General features: G+C 39.7%; 2 protein-coding genes across 2 annotated transcripts in view; one reads left to right on the top strand and one right to left on the bottom strand.

The window, feature by feature from the left end:
- Mcub (mitochondrial calcium uniporter dominant negative subunit beta) overlaps nt 1-600 on the top strand; it is a 129,941-nt gene extending 129,341 nt beyond the window's left edge. Inside the window, 2 exon segments of the mRNA XM_071614476.1 lie at nt 383-430; nt 432-600. Coding sequence (XP_071470577.1) covers nt 383-430; nt 432-455 — 72 coding nt within the window. The 3' untranslated portion in view covers nt 456-600.
- A 755-nt stretch (nt 601-1,355) lies between these two features.
- On the bottom strand, nt 1,356-14,023 carry Casp6 (caspase 6). The gene is made up of 7 exons (XM_027935386.2): nt 13,930-14,023; nt 8,927-8,969; nt 7,903-8,049; nt 7,344-7,420; nt 5,889-6,064; nt 3,046-3,202; nt 1,356-1,986 (listed from the first exon to the last, which is right to left on the bottom strand). The coding sequence occupies exons 1-7, from the start codon at nt 13,967-13,969 to the stop codon at nt 1,745-1,747; spliced, it is 882 nt and encodes a 293-aa protein (XP_027791187.1). The 5' UTR covers nt 13,970-14,023; the 3' UTR covers nt 1,356-1,744.
- Nucleotides 14,024-19,610: the final 5,587 nt, after the last annotated feature.

Raw genomic sequence — 19,610 nt, 5'->3', positions numbered from 1 at the left:
AAGGAATCTTCTTCCAGCTAGTTTATGGGACACAGCATTTAAGATATAATATATCATCTTGTAAAGTATTTATTATTTTTAGGTAATAAAGTGAAGAGAAAAGGGGAAACTTATAGGTCACAAGAGTTTATTTTTTTTAGAATATGAACTGGAAAAAACATTTCAAAGGGAATGAACTAATATTTTAAAGCATATGGATGAAGTAGAAACCATAAACTCATCTTTTAAAAAGGATTCATATAAAATTGAAATAACTATGGCATTTGTGCTAACAGTTTAAATACTCATTCCCCAAAGAAGACATTAACTATATAGAATTCCAGGCATTAATGCCAGTTTCTCTTCTTCTCTGATCTTGTGCTTCTGCTTTTTCCCATGACAGGCTAAAGAAGCCCTGAAACGTGTGCGCCATTCTCTCTACTTGAAGATGCCAAGTAGAAGAACTCAGTGAATAAGAATTAATCTCACATTTTTAAACACCATTGGATTTTCCATTTTGTATTGATTTTGTAATTTCCAAACTGGATGTTTTTGAGTCTCATAGTTCATTTTAATTTTACTGTCTAATCTTTTTAGTTAATAAATTCATGTAAAACAGAAGTACTTAAAAAAGTTTTCACTTGACATTATTGGTGTGTAGATGTCCGTGACTTGTTATTGTAGACAGCCTGTCTGCCTCTTCCAAGCAGCAGCTGCTGCAGTCGGCTAAAAATCCTCACCACCCTGACCTGTGTCCATCCCTTTGTGGAGGCAAAGCAGTCTGTGTGCTTGGCATCCACTTTCAATCTCAGGCTTTGCTTGGAATTGATTTGTCATTAACTCCTTTTTTTCACACTCAGTAATTAGAAGACCTTTATCAAAAAGGTATGTTTTGTCTCTAACTGCAGTTGGTATTTTCTGAACTGCATCTGAAATACAAGCTAAGTATTGCTTTTGAACTAGCAGCTCACATGTCCCAGTTCTCAAAGCCCAAACATTTAATCTTCTTCATCCCAACAAGTTACTATCAGACAGTATTATTCAAATTTTATATGTATATAAGAACTAAGCTTTAAAAGTAATATGTTATTCTGTTAATGTGACAGTCAGTGAATGAGTCTGATGATGGTTGAACAATGTAACTGGAAGTGGAAGATGCTGCCAAATCATGTTTTGCAGGTGTTTATCCTACCGTGCCCAAGAATTACTGTGAACTGTATTCACCCTCATAAGTTCATAAACTAGTTCTTGAAGGTTTTTTTTTTTTTAAATGGGAGTTAAAGTCATATTTTAAAATGTGGTTATTCCTATTTAGATGAGACAGTAAACATATATAACCAAGTAAAACAAGTCCACTACAATTGCACAAATAAGAATATGACTCAGAAAAATTTAATAAAACATGAATTTCAAGTATCTTATCAAGGAAAACCAATTTACCTAATTCTTAGGTTTCAAAAATATTATGCAATGAGCCTTTATAAAAAAGTCACAAAATACAAGTTAAATCAGCTAAATATTATTGGTAACCTTGCAGTTTACTAAAATAAGAAAGAAAAAATATTTTTTTATGTATAATAAATTCCTGAGGATTTCTTCTCAAACCCTTTCACCATGTGCAACATGATTTTTTTAAAAATTTTAAAAAGCAGTTCTCTACTGGGCATTAAGCCTGGAAACATTTTAAACTTCTCCAATTTAGTGATGCTATTTTATGTAAAAAGGGAAATATATACAGAATACATATAGTAAGTCAAAGTGGCTCCTACTTACTAGATTTTGGAGAGAAATGCAGCTTTTTAGTTAGCATGGAGGCAAAGCAGGGAACCTGCTTCTTGCCAATTGCATTTGGATCTTTGCAAAAGTCCACTCGGCGCTGAGAAACCTTCCTATTCACCAGAGTGAGGAGTTCCGTGAACTCTAAGGAGGAGCCATATTTTCCCAGCATCTCACACAGATCTTGAATGTACCATGAGCCATTCACAGTTTCTCGATGAGAATAATATCCTAAAAAAAATTTAAAAAATTTTTTAAAAAAACAATGAAGAAAAAGGAAACTGTAGTTTTCTCTCTTTTGACTTGAAGTGATTGAAAACTACCCACTTTTGTAGTTGGATGCACACCTATAATCCCAGAGACTCGGAAGGCCAAGCAGGAGAATCACAAGTTCAAGACCAGCCTGAGCAACTTAGTGAGATTCTATATCAAATGCAGCTCAGTGGTGAGCACTATTGAATCCAATCCCCAGTACTGGGCGGGGGCGGGGGGGGGGGGGGAAATAAAAGCACTTTTATGATTCATGGTTTACAGAAGTGTGTGTTCCAAATCTTTGGAAAAGATTAAGCCATGTCTATGATAATGGTTTGAAATTTTTTCTGTTGACTATTCTCATGTAAGAAAATATATTATTTCTATATTTCTACTTTATTGTTATTTCATTTTTGTAGTACTGAGGATTGATCCCAAGATCTTGCACATGCTAGGTAAGCACTCTATAAGAGGTACATCCTCTGCCCCTTTTATTTGGAGGCAGGGTCTTGCTAACTTTCCCAGTTCTCCTGGAACTTGCCACCCTCCTGCCTCAGTCTATGAGACAGACATGTACCACCAGGCCCAGATAATTCTAGTTTTATATAAATGAGGTTATTTCTATATAATTTTCTCCATTAGCTAAAAAAAAACTCAACATGGTAACTAGTGATCTTAAGGTGCAAAATAAGATGTCAAAATCAGTAACTATAGTAGCAAAGAAGAATTGCTATAGAATATTTTTCAGCAATGCTTTCCATGGATATTACCACAATGGCATTACCACCATCAATCAATGAGAGCAGGCTGCTAGTATTTGGTATCATTAGACTTGTTTTGCTCGCCATAGCACTCAGAAACAATTCTTCTATAAGGTATTTTACACACTCATTTTCTACTCTATGCCATGTGTTAGGTCACTTCTCTGTCTTTGTTGGACATGGTGGTTGATCCTCAAAGCCCTGATCCAACTCCAATCTGAGACTTACGGGAACTTAGCCAGGACAGCCAACTCTATGTTGTAAAACACCCACTCACCTTCTGCAACAGAGTAGCACATAAGGAAGTCTGCTCCAGCAGGCAGCGTGTACATGGAGGCAGCGTCCACCTCAGTTACATTGTCGAGCTTGTCCGTCTGATGATCCACCACATCCAAAGGAGTTACTGGCACATCATGCTGGTTTCCCCGACACGCCTACAAAACAGAGAAAGAAACCACCTTCTTTATCAACTGTTTCCTTCCTGGGACTTAACATTTAGAGTAAATGTATATAAATCAGCACATCTCAAAAAAAAAAAAATCAGCACCTCTCTCATATCTGTAACTGAAACCACACTATGAACAGCTGAAAAACTGTGCATTTGGGTTTAGAGGGGATCAAGGGAACTAAAGCTGACAAAGTTTAGCTCCCCTTACATTTCCTTTAGCTGATGTTTTAAAAATAATTAGTATCCCCAAGTACACACCAAACTGTTGAAAGGTATACACTGTAGAGAAGGAAAATGCATGTTACAGTTTTAAAATTTCTTACACATTAACCACATCCGTAGCACCAAGAGTCACATTCTATTAAATGTTATAGTATTTACCTAATTTTTAAATCAGGTTATATATTTCCAGATGGTGTTTTCCTATTGGTTGGCAGCCACCATAAACTTGTCAGTAGTCAAAATGATGCCCCCTGACCTGAGAAGAGCCTGTCATCGTACCTTTCTTTTGTTCTCACTTTTAAGTGAGGTTACAAATCTGCCTCTACTAATTCTGACTCACTCAGAAGCTAACCTTAAATTCTACTTTTAAGTATTATAGGCTTACTTGTGTCCCACGCCTCAATTCATATGCTGAATTCCTGGCCCCAGTACCTCAAAATGTGCTTGTATTTGGAGACAGGGCCTTTAAGGGGTGATTTAGAATGAAGTTATATGGGGGCCCTAGTCCAGTATGATTGGTATCCTTTGAGAAGAGATGAGGATAGACACATACACAGAAGGAAGCTCACGTGAAGACACAGGGAAAAGATGGCTATGTACAAGTCAAGGGGAAAGGCTCAGGAGAAACCGATCCTGCCAACTCCTTGATCTCAGTCTTCCAGTCTCCAGAACAGAGGAAGGAAAAGTTCAGTTGTTTAAGCCACAAAGTCTGTGGTACTTAGTTACGACAGCCCCATAAACTAGATAGTGACCTAACAAGATTCTGTTGTACCATTTTAAATGCATCAATTAATTTTGAAATGGCTAAACAACCACAATCATCAAAAGAAACAGTCCTGAGTGATTTCAGAGTTGGCATATAAACAGAAGATATCCCTAACATTCTATTTTTACAGAGATAAATCTTAGTATTAAATACCAATAACTTGATGAAATCACATGCCAAGTTTAAGGCCAGACTGCAGCATAGTGAGACCCAGTCCCAAAGAACAGAAACAAATCTGAGGTGGAGAGAAAGACAGTAACTTGGCTCTTTTGTGGGAGGGCTCTCCTCCTATAGTAGCTCATTATTTATTTCCAGTTCTGTTTCGTTTAGAGTTGGCCACTCCCCTTTTCATCAGTCATTTTCTCTCTTCATTTTTCTGTTCAGGGCCATCCTCCTCAGCTCATTACCCACCAGTATCCTTCAAGTTTTACACTCATTTTTCAGGCTACATTCAACATTGGTAAACTCACCTACTTCCATGATTTCTGTTACCAACCATTTCCTGATTACTCCCAAGTTTACTTCTGCAGCCCAGGCCACTTGCCTAGGTTCTAGGCTTGTGTCCTTCACTCTGTGACAGACACACACTCCAGTGTACTGTTCAAACCATCCTTAGCTTTTCTTATAGCCACCTCCATCTTCAAGGCTTTAGGGCAACATGTGGTATCACTTGATTCCATGCCCTCTAGGCCATTCATGAACATACAGAATTATAGCACTGGACCACCAGGTTTCCATATCCTATCACCCCAAGTCCTGCCTTTTTTTTTTTTTTTTTAAATACTGGGGATCGAAACCAGGGACACTTAACCACTGAGCTACAGCCTCAGCCCTTTCTACTGTTTATTTTTTATTTTGAGACAGGGACTTGCTAAGTTACTTATGGCCTTGCTAAATTGCTGATACTGGTCTCGAACTTGTGATCCTCCTGCCTCAACCTCCAGAGTTGCTGAGATTACAGGTAGGGCCATCAAACCTGGATGGTTTTCTTTCTTTTCCTTCAAAATTACTGATGTGCCAAATGATATTATTCATGCCCCCAAATATTTTTATCCTTAAATCCAATTTGGCAAGAAGGAAATAATCCTGGATTTAGCTGGGCACAGTGGTGCATGCCTGTAATCCCAGTGGCTCAGGAGGATCGAGAATTCAAAGCCAACCTCAGCAAAAACAAGGTACTAAGCAACACAGTGAGATCCTGTCTCTAAATAAAATACAAAATAGGGATGGAGATGTGGCTCAGTGATTGAGTGCCCCTGAGTTAAAAAAAAAATCCTGGATTTAGGGGAAATAGGAAAAGATCAAGGCAGGCTAGACTGACACTCTCTATTCTCATATTCTCTCCACTGTCTTATGTGCTCTCCAGCTCCTGCAGACCAAGTTGAGTCTGATCAGGCTGCTTTGCCTGGTCATGTCAGAGAGCAGATCCTTTTTCAGCGATGCTCCCTCTATACCAAGCTTGGCCAGAGAGGAGCGTATATTTTATATCATTTCAAATGTTGATCCAAATACCATTTCATTTGTAATGAAGACACCGACCATATTAAGAAAGAAATATCACAGCTCAAAGTGCAATTCTGATTGACCAATTACTAGAGAAAGATACTTTCAAAATTGGCTTTTTTACAATCACATGTACTGAACCATAGATTTACAATTAAGAGGATAATATGATCAGTCTTACCTGAATGATAAATATCTTGGGTTTTCCAACCAGGCTCTTACACTTGTCTCCTTTGAACAAGCCAGTCAGTGTCTGAATATCAATTTTGCCATCATGTGCATAAATGTGATTGCCTTCGCCGTGGCTTAGGAAGACACATAAAAAGCAATCGGCATCTACATGGCTGGAAGTTGACACTGTGCAGGACCCCAAAAATGCATATAGAATTGAGCACAAGATATTTGTTATCTACACATAAAAATTCAATAGTAGAAGAAAGATAGTCATGATGAGGGGGACTTGGTATTCTTTTTTTTTTTTTTGGTACTAAAAATTGAACCCCGGGGGCACTTTCCACAGAGCTACAACTCTAGCCCTTTTTATATTTTGAGACAGGGTCTCACTAAGTTGCTCAGGGTTTTGCTAAATTGCTGAGGCTCACTTTGAACTTGCCACTCTTCTGTCTCAGCCTTCTGAGTTGCTGGGATTATAAGTGTGTGCCACTGTGCCCAGCCTGGTATTCTTTAATAAATGTAAAGAATCTGTGATGAAATAATTTATTTTAATCTTTACTTAAATGGGATAATTTATACCAAATTGTATCTTAAAAATGTGAATTACTGAAGTTCAAAGAAAGAGACTGACCAAATTTCATTAGCTTTTCTTAAACACAGAATAATGATGCATAAAACATAAAGAAATGATGATGGCATCTCTTCCTTTAAGATTGAAATTGTTCTGATAATAAATTAAAAGTTTTTTTGAGTCAGCAGAAACCTTCCTAGAGCAGACTGGAAAGATCCAGAAACTACCTCTCAACAACTGCCCACATGTGGCTACACCTCCAACACAGGCATGCTCTGTCTGTACCACTGAGGGCTTCCAGAAGAGTTAAGATGTGAGTCAATGAGCAAAAAGGAAACCTAGTAAGCAGCCAGTAAAGTGATTTGCAATTTAATTACAAGTCTGAAGAAAGTTTGAAATAATTATAATACAAACTCTAATAGCCCACTAGCAAGTAAGTTGAAAACCCATGACATACAGATGGTTATAAGTTATATTACAATACCCACTGAATAATGATGTTAAGATATAATATTTGCAAATCAACACATATTGCAAATATTTCACAGGCAGTGAAAATCTGGGGTATGAAAGGAATCCGTTAAAAATGAACCTTCTGAAGCACCAGTATCTGTAGAATTTGCATTTTAGATTTTCACCACTGAATTTAGAGTTCATTCATTTCTAGAACAATAAACTGTAACTAGTGATATGCTAAATATAAGCTTCAGAGGCAAAGTGATTTGTAAGGTGTCTGGATTTAGTGGGTGATATAGAGGGGCATAACCAAATACCATATCCATGCTAAATTAGTAGCACTTTTTGTGCCACACAGTAATTTATATTTGTCTTTACAGATAATATAAAGTCCCATCAGAGGAAGGTGAGCTATTTAATAGCAAAACTACCTACCCTCATGAATTTTGAGCATCAGTTCTTCTGTTTTAAGATCATTAAAGCATTTCACTTCAAATCCTAGATCTGAAAACCTGGTGATATATTAAATTGAATATTAGCTTATGAGCATTTTTCAGTTGTCAAAATACCCTTACTTCTGAGGAGTCTATACACATTTTTTTATGACATGCAAATCAACTTTCCTTTAGGGGAAAAGAAAAAAATAATAATGATGGTCGGTCCTTGATCATCCACTATCGCAAAGGCTTTACATAATGACAGCCAATTCAATTTTAAATATTGCCACCTGCCATGCAAGAATGTTGGTAACAATGCAAAGCCTGCTAACATTTAATAGAACAGGAGAAGGAAGATAACTCAGGCAAGCGCTTTAGGAAGGTGTTCTTTTGGGGGGGATTTGTTATGTGGTACTGGGGATTGAGCCCGCACTTCCTGCTTCATGAACTGTGGCCAAGTAAGGCCTTTGATCTGTTATCAATGCTCATGAGTTATGGTAACAATTTCCGTTATCACTTAATTGAATTGTGTCATCTGGACACACACAGCAAACTACCTGCGAGTAAGGTTCTCTCTGTCTGCACTGGTGCCTCGCCTCTCCGGCAGCATCAACTGCCAGTAGAATCTCTCGTGATTGAAGATTAGAGCAAGTCCTCTCCTCTTGTGGTCCATTTTGTACTTCTCTGATGGATCAAACATTTCACTGTTAATGAAAAATTTAGAAAGCAATCACTTCAAGTCATATTAAATAGTAAGCCCTTCTAAGGCCAAGGTCAATGTGTAGATGGATATCTGCTGCTTCCACCTACCAGGCTGAAATTCCACAGGTGTCCCCTGAAGAAGGCTGGACTGGCAAGAAAAGTGCTGAACTACTTCTAGACCCATCAGTAGGCCACAGCCATGTGTCATCCTGAACACCCACCCCAACCACTTGGTTTTGATGTTTCCCCCCTACCCCCCCACCACCTTTAGCCACCAAGGACAACAGTCTGGTTCAAGGCCAAGCTCTAACACTAGGCTCATATAAGTTATTAAATATTTTGAACATCACTCAAGGTCCTCTAACAACCAGGGGCAGCAACTAACCCTCAGATCTATAAATCAGTTCCTCAAAGGCTAACACTTTTAATATACTCAGCTCTATGTATGCTCTAGCTCCCAGAATCCATTCTTGCTTTTACTCTGTAGGATGACCATGACCTACAAAGAAAGAGAATGAAACAGACCCCCTTTGAAATTAAAAGCTCCAAATTGTTTTAACTTCTGGACTTCCTCATGCTGAGGACAGAGGCCAAGGAAATTTAAGACTGACATGTTCTCTGATTAACATAGCCTACTTACTTTGACAAGTATATATATCACCTGTTTCTATAAATCGTAACTGCTTCTGTGGGACTGCAGAAAAACAACCTAGCTGTTTCTCCCCAGTTTGATCAAACTGTATAAAATTCATTTTTCCTCTTCCATCCTTTGCCTATTTATTATGCAGGTGGTTGAATCCAGCCAACTCGGATCCACACAGGATTCCTTGGCTTGGCTGCCAGTAACAAGACCTTTATTTGGGAAGAACACACTTTTACCTTTTATAGTAGGCATCTATTTCTGTCATGTTTTGTTCCCCACCTGTTAAAAAAAAAAAAAAGTTTATTTTTATTAATTATTTTACTTATTATACTTTTTGACTTATGGTAGAAAAGTACAGCAGGAACTGCTATCCCCCTTCTAACTTATAAACTTTAAGACCTTTAGAAGGGAAGAAAACTGCTTAGTAATAAACAAAGGAGCTAAAACAGTGCAATACTTTCTCACCAACTCTTACCTGCAAAATAGCCAATCATCTTACAGACAGAAATGGAGAAAACTTTTCCCAGATGCATCCACCACAAAATATGCCTAGAGTCACACAGTTCTGTGATGATGGGACTCAAATGAAATACGTAATGGCTTTGTTACGTAGAAAATGTTTTTACAAATATTTTCTGAAACAAACTGAATCATACCAGAGAACGAAAATCCAGGTTGTGGTCAACCTAGGAAGAGGCAAAAGTTTGGGTGGAAGAAAGGAAAGGTAAGGCCTTTAAAGGCTCAGATCCTGGATCTCCTGAAAGAACATCAGCACTGATAAAATGGGATACGTGCCCACTCCCCTCTCCACTCCTGATCCCACTTCCCCACCCTGTGGGCAGCTTTTCACTGCATCCTTTCCTATTTCCTGCTCTCTAGAGCAGTGCTACGTGATAGAACTTTCTCTGTTGATAGAACTGTTTTGCATCTGCAATGACCCATGTGGTAGCCACTGGCCACATGTGGCTATTAAGCATGTGAAATGCAGCTAGTGCAACTGAAGTACTCAACGCTCTCAATTAAATTCAACTTATTTTTCTCAGGGACTCATTGTGTTACCCAGACTAGCAGGGAACTCCCAGCCTCTAGGAAACCACCTACCTCAGCCTGGAGCAGCTGAGAATATAGGTACTACAAGCTTGCACCAACCACCCAGTTCTCAATTAATTTAAATATAAATAGCCACTTATGGGCAGTGGCTTCAATACAACAAGTGTAGTACCTTCTACAATAATGAGAGAATGAATTTGCAAAAATATTATCATGTAGAAAGAGGCACCTATTGGCTGCAGCAGAATGACCCTAAGGTATGGACTCCTACCCAAGAGTGTTATGTTCCCCTCCATCCTAGAGGGTCTCACCGACACCTAATTGTACTAACCTCACTTTTCCCTGAAGAAACACCCTGAGAGTGAAAGGTGGGGAATTTGGCTCAAGTTCCCTTTGGCCTATAACCTCCTGGAATTAACCCAAGTAATCAGACCCAAAGGAGACCCCACAAAGGCATTCATTCCTCTGTCCCTAAGTCAGATTTTTCAACCTCCATCAGAGTTCCTGGTGTGGATGTTAACTTGCAGGTTTCTGGGTCCAAACCAGAATTTGTAGAATCAGGATCTTGGAGGCATGGAATGACAATCTGCAGTTGTAACAAGGTGAGTTTTACACCTGAGAGCTAAAAGCAGCCTCGACCTTATCATCTCCACCCTTCCAAGGTGTCCGTCAGGGCAGTTGCCCAAAGATAAGATAGCTTTTCAATCTGATCTCACCATAAGGAACCAGGTACTTTCTACTCCACATACTGCTCTGTGGAAATAATACAGGACTTTGTTTCTCCACATTCAAAAGCTGTCTTGCACCTATTTTCTTTAGATAACTTCACCTCTTATCTTTTAGCCAATTACACTATAAAGACTCAATTGAGGGCTGGAGTTGTGGCTCAGCAGTAGAGCGCTTGCCTAGTATGTGCATATGTGCGAGGCCCTGGATTCGATCCTCAGCACTACATAAAAAAGATAAATAAATAAAATAAAGATATTAAAAGAAAAAAGACTCAGTTGAATCACTTTCAACTAAGCAAATGAAATCCATGTCAGAAAGCCAACCATCTTTCTCACCCCCAAGAATTCTGCACAGCTTGGAAAGTACCCAGTCTCGGTGTTGGTGGAGAAGGAGGTAGCAGACCCTGTAGCTCATCTGCCCAAGTAGCCACTGAGTGCTGACTCTAAGGTAGCTCAAAGTGTACCTGAAGGAAGCTATGCCAAATGGCCAGTCATCAACTAACCCAAGTCCCTGAGAGTGAAAGTTCTGGAGATGAATTCTTTTTTTTTTTTTTTTTTTAATATTTATTCTTTAGCTGGGCATAATATCTTTATTTATTTTTATGTGGTGCTGAGGATCGAACCCAGGGCCTCACACATGCTAGGCGAGCACTCTTACCACTGAGCTACAACCCCAGCCCGGGAGATGAATTCTTGACTGGCTATTTAAAGCTCCTTTTTCAGAATTCTTCAAAAAGGAACTTCACAATTCTTCCTAAATGGTATAACTTAAGATGTGGGTTTCAGTTGTCTTCAATATTTCCCTCTTTTTAGTCAAGACCTATAGATTTAGGAACTGCTAGTTAGTTTTAAGTGCTCAAGAAAATCTGTTTAAAATGGCATCCGATTTCAAGGTTAACAAATCAAACAATCTCAGCAAGGGATTTTTAAAAAGTTTTTTATGGCCAAGTACAGTGGGGCACACCTGTAACCCAGCAACTCAGGAGGCTGATGCAGGAGGATCTCAAGTTTGAGACCAATCTGGGCAAATTAGTGAGACAGTGTCTCAAAATTAATAATAATAATAATAATAATAATAATAATAATAAAAAATTGGGGGCAGTGGTGCTCCCCTGTAATCCCAGGGGCTTGACAGACTGAGACAAGAGGATTGTAAATTCAAAGCCAGCCTCTGGGATGGCAAGGCTAAGCAACTCAGTAATAAACAAAATAGGTCTGGGGAGGTGGCTTAGTGGTTGAGTGCACCCGAGTTCAATCTCCAGTACCTCCAAAATAGATAAATAATAAAGGGCTGGTGATGTAGCTCAGGTGGCTGGGACAATAATCATGATGTAATAATGTTCTCTGTAATCTGTGGTTGAGCACCCCTGGATTCAATCCTCAGTACTGTGAAAGAAAGTAAGTTAGTTAATTAGATGTTGTTAATTCTATAGGTGTAAAAAGAAACTCAGCTTTGGAAACTTTGGTTCTAACTTTGGCTCACTTCAACCTTCGCTTAAATTTGTTTTTTTTGTTGTTGTTGTTGTTTTTTGTTTTTTGGTACTAGGAATTGAATGCAGAGGTACCCAACCACTGAGTGAGTCACATCCCCAGCCATTTTTTGTATTTTTTTAGAGACAGGGTCTTGCTGAATTGCTTAGGGCCTCACTAAATTGCTGAGGCTGGCTTTGAACCTGCCATCCTGCCTCAGCCTCCAGCCTCTGGGATTACAGGCATGTGCCACCATCCTGAATGGCTTTAATATAAATAGCACACTGTCCTATAATACCAAGTAATAACCAGGGCCAATGATCAATCTAGTGAGCAGCCAATCAGCCATAGAGACATATGTCAAGATCTAAGTTCCAACACATTTCTGGAGTTGATAAACTATCCTGGCCACCCTGAGCAATAAGAACAAGCTATCAAAGCTTCCAAGAAGGGCACACTTAACACCCTTATAATACCCACAATTTTTTTTTAATGCCTAAAACTATAAATTACTTTATTGACAAGAGAACAAATTTTAATGAGTTGCCCTATATGATGTATAAATTCCTGTTCTATTTATTCTGTATCTATTTATCAAAAATGTTTCCATCATTAAACCTTCTCACTTCTCCTTTTCTGTTCCACCATAATGTAACTCCTGCCTCCTTGTTTCTTAAGTCAGATTAATTTTTTTACAAATTAACCACTCCTTTTTTCCCTCACCCTAATTTCATAATTGCTTCAGATAATTCTACCAGCTACCATTGGTCCTTATCTCACCCAGCTACATAGCCATAGGGATAGGGAAAGTGGAACTGGTCTGCTCAAGGTCAGAGCGCTGCAGTTAGGATTGAAAGCCAGGTGGAGGTGGATTCCAAAGTCTCTGCACAACATCACCAGGCTCCCTCCCACCAGAGATGGAACTACTACCTTCCCAAACTAGATGTACATTCTGTCGTCTAAAAAAAACCTACCCATATTCTCCATCAGCCACCTGTTTGCTAACTCTACATTAAATAAACCACCTTGGGCCTAGAACTCACTGGAAAAGGCAGGGGTGGAGAAAGAAAGCAGGTGAGAAATCCGAAGAAAAGGATTGGGGGAAGGGTGGCAGTGACTAGAGCCCAGACATCCTGGACCCCTGCTGGCTTCCCACTCAGCTGCTGGCTCCTTCCCTCCGTTCAAAAGCTGGTCCGTCCAGTCCAAGGCCACTAACCCCACAACCACGGTGACTTTTACAACTTGCCTCTGGAGTAAAGCTTCCTTTATGCAGCAAAGAAAGCTCTGAAATAAGGATGCTCTGCAACCGGCTGTTAGCATTTTCACCTTTTTAAAAACGATGGCCAGGCTTGAAGTTTCTAAACTTTACCAGTAATAAAATGAGTGACAGAAGAACGTCCTGAAGCACGATTTGCAGTTGACTACTTTGTATTATTATTATTATTATTATTATTATTATTATTATTATTATTATGGTTTCCATCCAAACCGTCCAACAGTAGCAGGTTTCCTGGAAGCAGGAGACCGGGAGGCTGCCTCGGGTTAAGCCCAGGCAACCCCAGGGGCCTCTGCCCGGGCACCCGCCGGCTAACGATGCTCCCGCAATACCCCGTAAGACCACTTCTTTTTACTTCAAAGTGAACAAACAAGAATCAAAGTTAACTTTTCACAAGGCCAGGCGTCGGGTGTGCGGGCCGCAGCCTTTTAAAGTTTAAATGGCCCCGACGCCTGGACAGGGATCCCGGCGGGGGACAAAGGCGGCAGCAACACGCCCAGCCCCGGGCGCCGCTACAGAGGCTTCGAGAAGGCGGTGCCCGGACCCCAGGGGTTCCCTGGGCTAAAAGGCAAAGCGGGCCCCACCGCACCCGAGCGCTTGACCCCCAGACCCGCAATTACCGGAGGCCGTCCAGCAAAACCGGAGAAGCCCGTGCGCCCTCGGGTCTGCACACGCGCCCCCACCTCCCCGGAGCCCCTCAGCGCCCCGCACCTACCTGCTGGGCTGGGACCCCAAGACCCCAGAGACGAGCTCATAGCGCCCAGCGCGCTGCCAGCGTCGCGCTTCCTGGAGCCCCGGGCTGCAGCGCCGGCCCCGCCTCGCCCGCCCCGGCCCGGCCCCGCCTCCGCCGCCCCCCGCGCCTCCCTCGGAGTTGAAGCGCCCTCTGGCCACTTCCCGTCGGTCCCGAGCTCCTGGGGCTGTGGGGCGGGGAACTGTGAGCCACAAATTCTCACCAACTTCCAAGCCCGAGATGAACCTCGCCCTGCGGAAATCCCCGTTGCCACCCTGAGGACCCACGACGGCCCCGGGGGACAAGCCCCAGGCCTCAGATCACCTCGGGGAGCTCAGCCCGCCCTCCCCCAGCCTCCAGCGACCGCTCTCCGGGGCTCCCTCCAGGTAGAGGGCGGCCTCTGTGCTCTTTCACCCAGCAGCCCTTCCCGGAGCCTGACTGTGTAGGGCTGGTAATAAAGTAATTTAATGCTTGTTGTTTGTCCAGTGGATGTGGAGTTAAATATGACCAGAGGCAACTGTGGAGGGCCCACTTTTTTTCTACTGCTGCATCGTGGTTGTACATAGCGATGGGGTTTGTTGTTACATATTCGTACACGTACCCAATATAACAACATTATTTGGCCAATATCACTCCCCAGAACTCCCCCTCCCCGCTTTCCTCTGTTCTACTGATCTCCCGTTGGTTTTCATGATCTCCGCCCCCAACAAACCTTTCTTTTCTTTTTTTCCTCTCTAGCTTCCACAAAAGAGAAAACATACCACCCTTGACTTTATGAATTTGACTTATTTCGCTTAACATAAAGTCTTCACGTTTCATCCATTTTCCTATAAATGACAGAATTCATTTTTCTTTATGGGTGAATAAAACTCCATTGTGTATGTATATGCCACATTTTCTTTATCCCTCATCTATTGATGGACGCCTAAGCTTTGTTTGCTAGTATGAGTTGTGCTGCTATAAACACGAGTATGCATGTATCACGACAGTATGATGACTTTAATTATTTAGGGTAGATACCAAGGAGTAGTATAGCTGGGTCATATGGTGGTTTCATGCCTAGTCTTTTGTGGAACCTCCATACTGATTTCCATAGTGATCGTTCTAATTCACAATTCCACCAACAGAGTAAAAGTGTTCCTTTTTCTCCACATCCTATCCAGCATTTATTGTTTTTTATTCTTGATGACTGCCATTCTAATTGGAGATGAAATCTCAGTATAATTTTGATTTGCATTTCCCTTATTACTAGTCATGTTTGAATATTTTTCATATATTTGTTGGCCGTTTGTATTTCTTCTTTTGAAACATGCCTGTTTAATTCATTTCCCCGCTTATTAATTGGGTTGCTTGGGCTTTTTTTTCCCCCCTCTTTTGATGGTAATGCTTGAGTTCTTTATATATTTTTATTAATATATAATTAATATATAATATTATTGTATTAATCTTCTGTCAGAAGTTAGTAAAAATTTTCTCCCATTCTGTGGGTTCTCTCTTCACATTCCTAATTGTTTCCTTTGCTGTGCAAAAACTTAATTGATGCCATCCCATTTATGAACCTTAGCATTATTTCCTGAGCTTTAGGGGTCCTATTGAGAAAGTTCTTGCCTATGCTTATATGCTGGAGTGTTGACCCTACATTGTTTCTGTTCTAAATTTTCTGGTCTAATTCCTAGGTCTTTGATCCATTTTGAGTTGATTTTTGTGTAAGGTGAGAGATAAGGGTCTAGTTTCACTTTTCTACATGTGGACAAACCAATTTTCCCAGCACCATTCGTTAAGGCTGTTTTTTCTTCAGTGTATGTTTCTGGTCCCTTTTTCAAGGATTGTAGGTTCATCTGTCTTCTGTACCCTTGTTCTATGTGTCTGTTTTAATGCTAGTAACATGCCATTTTTGTTACTGTAGCTCTGTAGTATAACTAAGGCAACTACATTTTCAAGTCTGGCTTTCATGGCTAGAGCTATGCAGAATTTGAAGGCAGAATACTCTGCCTTTGTGTCCTCACAAATTAAGTGCTACCGAAACAATGTGCATATTGTGGCATGTAAATAGAACAAATTTAATTTAGTTCCTCCTTGCGTGGTTGGCCAGCTATTCTGTAAGTTACTTCAACTAACAATTCTTTCATGTGAGATGAAAAGATGGCCTCATTTTTTTGCAATTCCTGTGGACCTCGTCATTTAAAAAGTAACCAATTTAAGACAGGAGGGGATTAAAATGTGTTAAGTCACCATTTCTTATACATTTAATGAACATATAGGATGCTTAAGTATAAGGGATCCATCTCATAAATGTTATTCTATTTTGAGGGATAGAAATTAAATCTAATGTGATGACAACTTGCCCTATACATACTTGTTTCAAAAGTCTTGGGCATTAGAGTGTAAAAATAAAGAAGGGTTTTTATTCAAACCAAGTCATTTCCTGTTCATTTCATTGTGTACATAAACTATTTCAGAGGTCATGTAGTGGTGTTTGAGTTGTTCTTTGCTGGAAAAGCCAATGTCTCCCTGAGTAGGAAGCCCTCATTAATCATTTGAACTAGCAGCACCAGGTTGTTTCACCCCAAATTGCTCTAAGTTATCTCCTCCCATTTCAAGACTGATGCAAATCAACAGATTACTAGCTACCACGTTTCTTCAAATCATTTCCTCCTAAAGGTAAAAGGAGTTTAAAACTTGTGTCAAGATGGTCTTTCAGGATGTTACTTCATTTTGTTACTGGCTTACTGAATAATTTTTTTCCTTGTCCCAACAACTTTTCCTTGATTCATTGGGCTCATTTGGAGTGTGTAGTAAAGAAACTTAGGTTCCATAAGTTATTGTCCTAATACAATGAAGACATGGATATCAGTATTTCCCTCCTACAGTGGTTGTGATGTTTGGATTCAATGGCTGCAAAATACTCAGAACAGTATTTACCATGTAGAAAGCTCATGAATAGAGGTTATTGTTGTATCACCATATCCTTATACTCACTGAAAGAAGGTTGGTTGGTTTTTTTTTTGTTTGTTTGGTTGGTTGGTTTCTTCATTACACACCAGTAATGACATGGACTGGGGACCAAGCCTTCAATATAGGGGCCTTTGGGGCACACTCAAGATCCAAACTATAGCAGTACTTATTTCAGAATTATAAATATATGATTTTAGATTTTTAAAGCAAGAGCCAACCACAGTAATTGGTTAAGTGCCTAGGATGAGAAAGCAAGCTGCACTGGGTTCTAATCCTGGCTCCATGATATTAACTGAGACATTTAACCTCTCACAGCTTCAAATTCTTCTCTGCAAAATGGAGACCCAGTCTACTCCAAAGAGTTTTTGAGAAGGTAAATGTCAAACTCCTAAAACACCTAGCCAACAGTAAGTTTTCAGTATGCTCGTTACTTTTAGCTACTGAAAATTACTTAGACCACTTCTCAAACTGTGACCTCTGAACCAGCAGTATTAACATCACCTGGGAACTTGTCAGAAATGCACATTCCTGGGTCCACCTTAGACCTATAGCATCAGAAACTGGGGATGAGGGCCAGCAATGTTTTTTAGCAAGCCCTTCAGTTATTCTGATATACTCATGTTTGAGAATCAACTAGCCTAGAATCTTACCAAGCTCTCTCATCCTTCTCAAAGAAGAAAACAAAAAGAAACTAAAAAAAGAACCCCCCCCCCCCCAAAAAAAAGCAAATCCATTTTATTAAAATAATTCAGATTAAGAACCAAAAGCTAAATGCTAACTTGATTTTTCCTATATCCAAATTTTATTGAATTTATTTATTATTTATTATTATTTAATGAATTTAGCAAAACTGAAGGTCTTAGAGCTTGTCACTCATCCTAGGAAGGGAATATACAGAGTAAAATTGAGATAATTCTAAAATTTAAATTTTGGTGTTTTTAGTGTTCACTAACATTCTAATTTTTTTCTTATATAAATCATAAAAAATTCTGATTCTGATTCCTAAACTTAAGAAAATGTGAAAGCAACAAAGAAATGTTTGTAAAGTTGTCTGCAAGGAGATTTTGAAGGATATTATGGATATTAAATAAGTAAATTTGAATGACTGGCGGTTTAGCTCAGTGGTAGAGTGCTTGCCAAGCATTTTGAAGCCTGAGTTCAATCCCTAGTCTGGGGAAAAAAAAGTCTGAAGCAAGAAGTATAATATGACTATGGCAAACATACAAAGATAACACTACTGGTTTTTAGTTTATTAATGCTGTTAATGTTACTATCAACTTTTAAAAAATATACTTGTTGCACTAACTCATTCTTGCTCTTCCATAATGGGTTTGTAGGATTAAATAGTGAGGAAAAACAGAAAACTACAAGTGTTTCTTCAATTATAGCCCCAGTTGTTTTACAAGACTTGAATGAATACATTGTGGGTGATTTCTGTGAACTCTTTTTTTTTTTTTTTTTTTTTTTTTTTGAGAGAGAGAGAGAGAGAGAGAGAGAATTTTTCTTTTTAATATTTTTATTTTTAGTTTTTGGCAGACACAACATCTTTGTTTGTATGTGGTGCTGAGGATCGAACCCGGGCCGCACGCATGCCAGGCGAGCGTGCTACCGCTTGAGCCACATCCCCAGCCCTTCTGTGAACTCTTAACAATGCATCATAGTATATATGGAAGGATTTTCATTCTAATCTCAAAAAATTACTGAAGTGAAGACAGGAGGTTGTGTATGACTGTAATCCCAATGGGCTGGGAGGCTGAGGCAGGAGGATCATGAGTTTAAAGCCAGCCTTGGCAACTTAGGCCCTAAGCAACTTAGCGAGACCCTGTCTCTAAATTAAATATTTTTAAAAGGGCTGGGGATAGAGCTCGGTGGTTAGGCGCCCCTGGATTCAATTTCTGGTATCAAAAAAAAAAAAAAAAAGTTACTGAAGTCAGTTCACTAAATAATTGTTTTTATACAAAGATTCCATCATCTTCACTGTTAGGACATTATCTGTTTCGTACCAGGATAAAACTATCATTTTGCATCAAACCTCCCGATAATCTCTTATTTCAATAAATACTGGCAGAAACAGCCATATTTTCAATTTAGGGAGAATTAGTGATAAGTTAATAAAACAAATAATTTTTTTAACATGGACACAATACCTTTGTTTTAACTATTCATTTATTTTTATGTGGTGCCGAGGATTGAACCCAGTGCCTCATGTGTGCAAGGCAAGCACTCTACCACTTGGGTCACAACCCCAGCCCCAAAACAAATAATTTTTATTAGTATAACTAGTCTAGACAAATCCCTCTTTAAAGGATGCCTGATGGCTGGTACAGTGGCACACTCCCGTAATCCCAGCATCTTGGGAGGCTGAGACAGGAAGATCCCAAATTCAAAGCCAGTCTCTAAGCAACTCATAAGAAACTTATTATAGTTGTAGGTGTACACAATGACCTTTATGTTATTTTTATGTGATGCCAAGGATTGAACCCAGAGCCTCACATGTGCTAGGCGAGCACTTTACCACTGAGCCACAACCCCAGTCCATCTAAATAAAATACTTTTTAAAAAGGCTGGGAATGTGGCTTAGTGGTTAAGCGCCCCTGGGTTCAATCCCCAGGACCCACCACCACCAAAAAAAAAAAAAAAAAAAGCCGTTTACATGTGTTTAATTTGCTCTTGCTCTTATTTATCTTAATTCTGTCTTCACTGCAGCTTCT

The sequence above is a fragment of the Marmota flaviventris genome, chromosome 7 (assembly GCF_047511675.1).
Source record: "Marmota flaviventris isolate mMarFla1 chromosome 7, mMarFla1.hap1, whole genome shotgun sequence".
In the NCBI taxonomy this organism is placed as follows: Eukaryota; Metazoa; Chordata; class Mammalia; order Rodentia; family Sciuridae; genus Marmota; species Marmota flaviventris.
The sequence above is the reverse complement of the archived record's forward strand: the minus strand, read 5'-3'. Positions and strand labels throughout refer to the sequence as shown.

Bases quoted from the DNA above. Each gene is read 5' to 3' on its own strand.
- Casp6 (XM_027935386.2), bottom strand. From the start codon at position 13,969: ATGAGCTCGTCTCTGGGGTCTTGGGGTCCCAGCCCAGCAG. The intron at 7,421-7,902 runs GTAGTTTGCTGT...ATATATCACCAG, and splicing joins AGAGAGAACCTTACTCGCAG to GTTTTCAGATCTAGGATTTG. The intron at 6,065-7,343 runs GTAGGTAGTTTT...GGTCCTGCACAG, and splicing joins GATGCTCAAAATTCATGAGG to TGTCAACTTCCAGCCATGTA.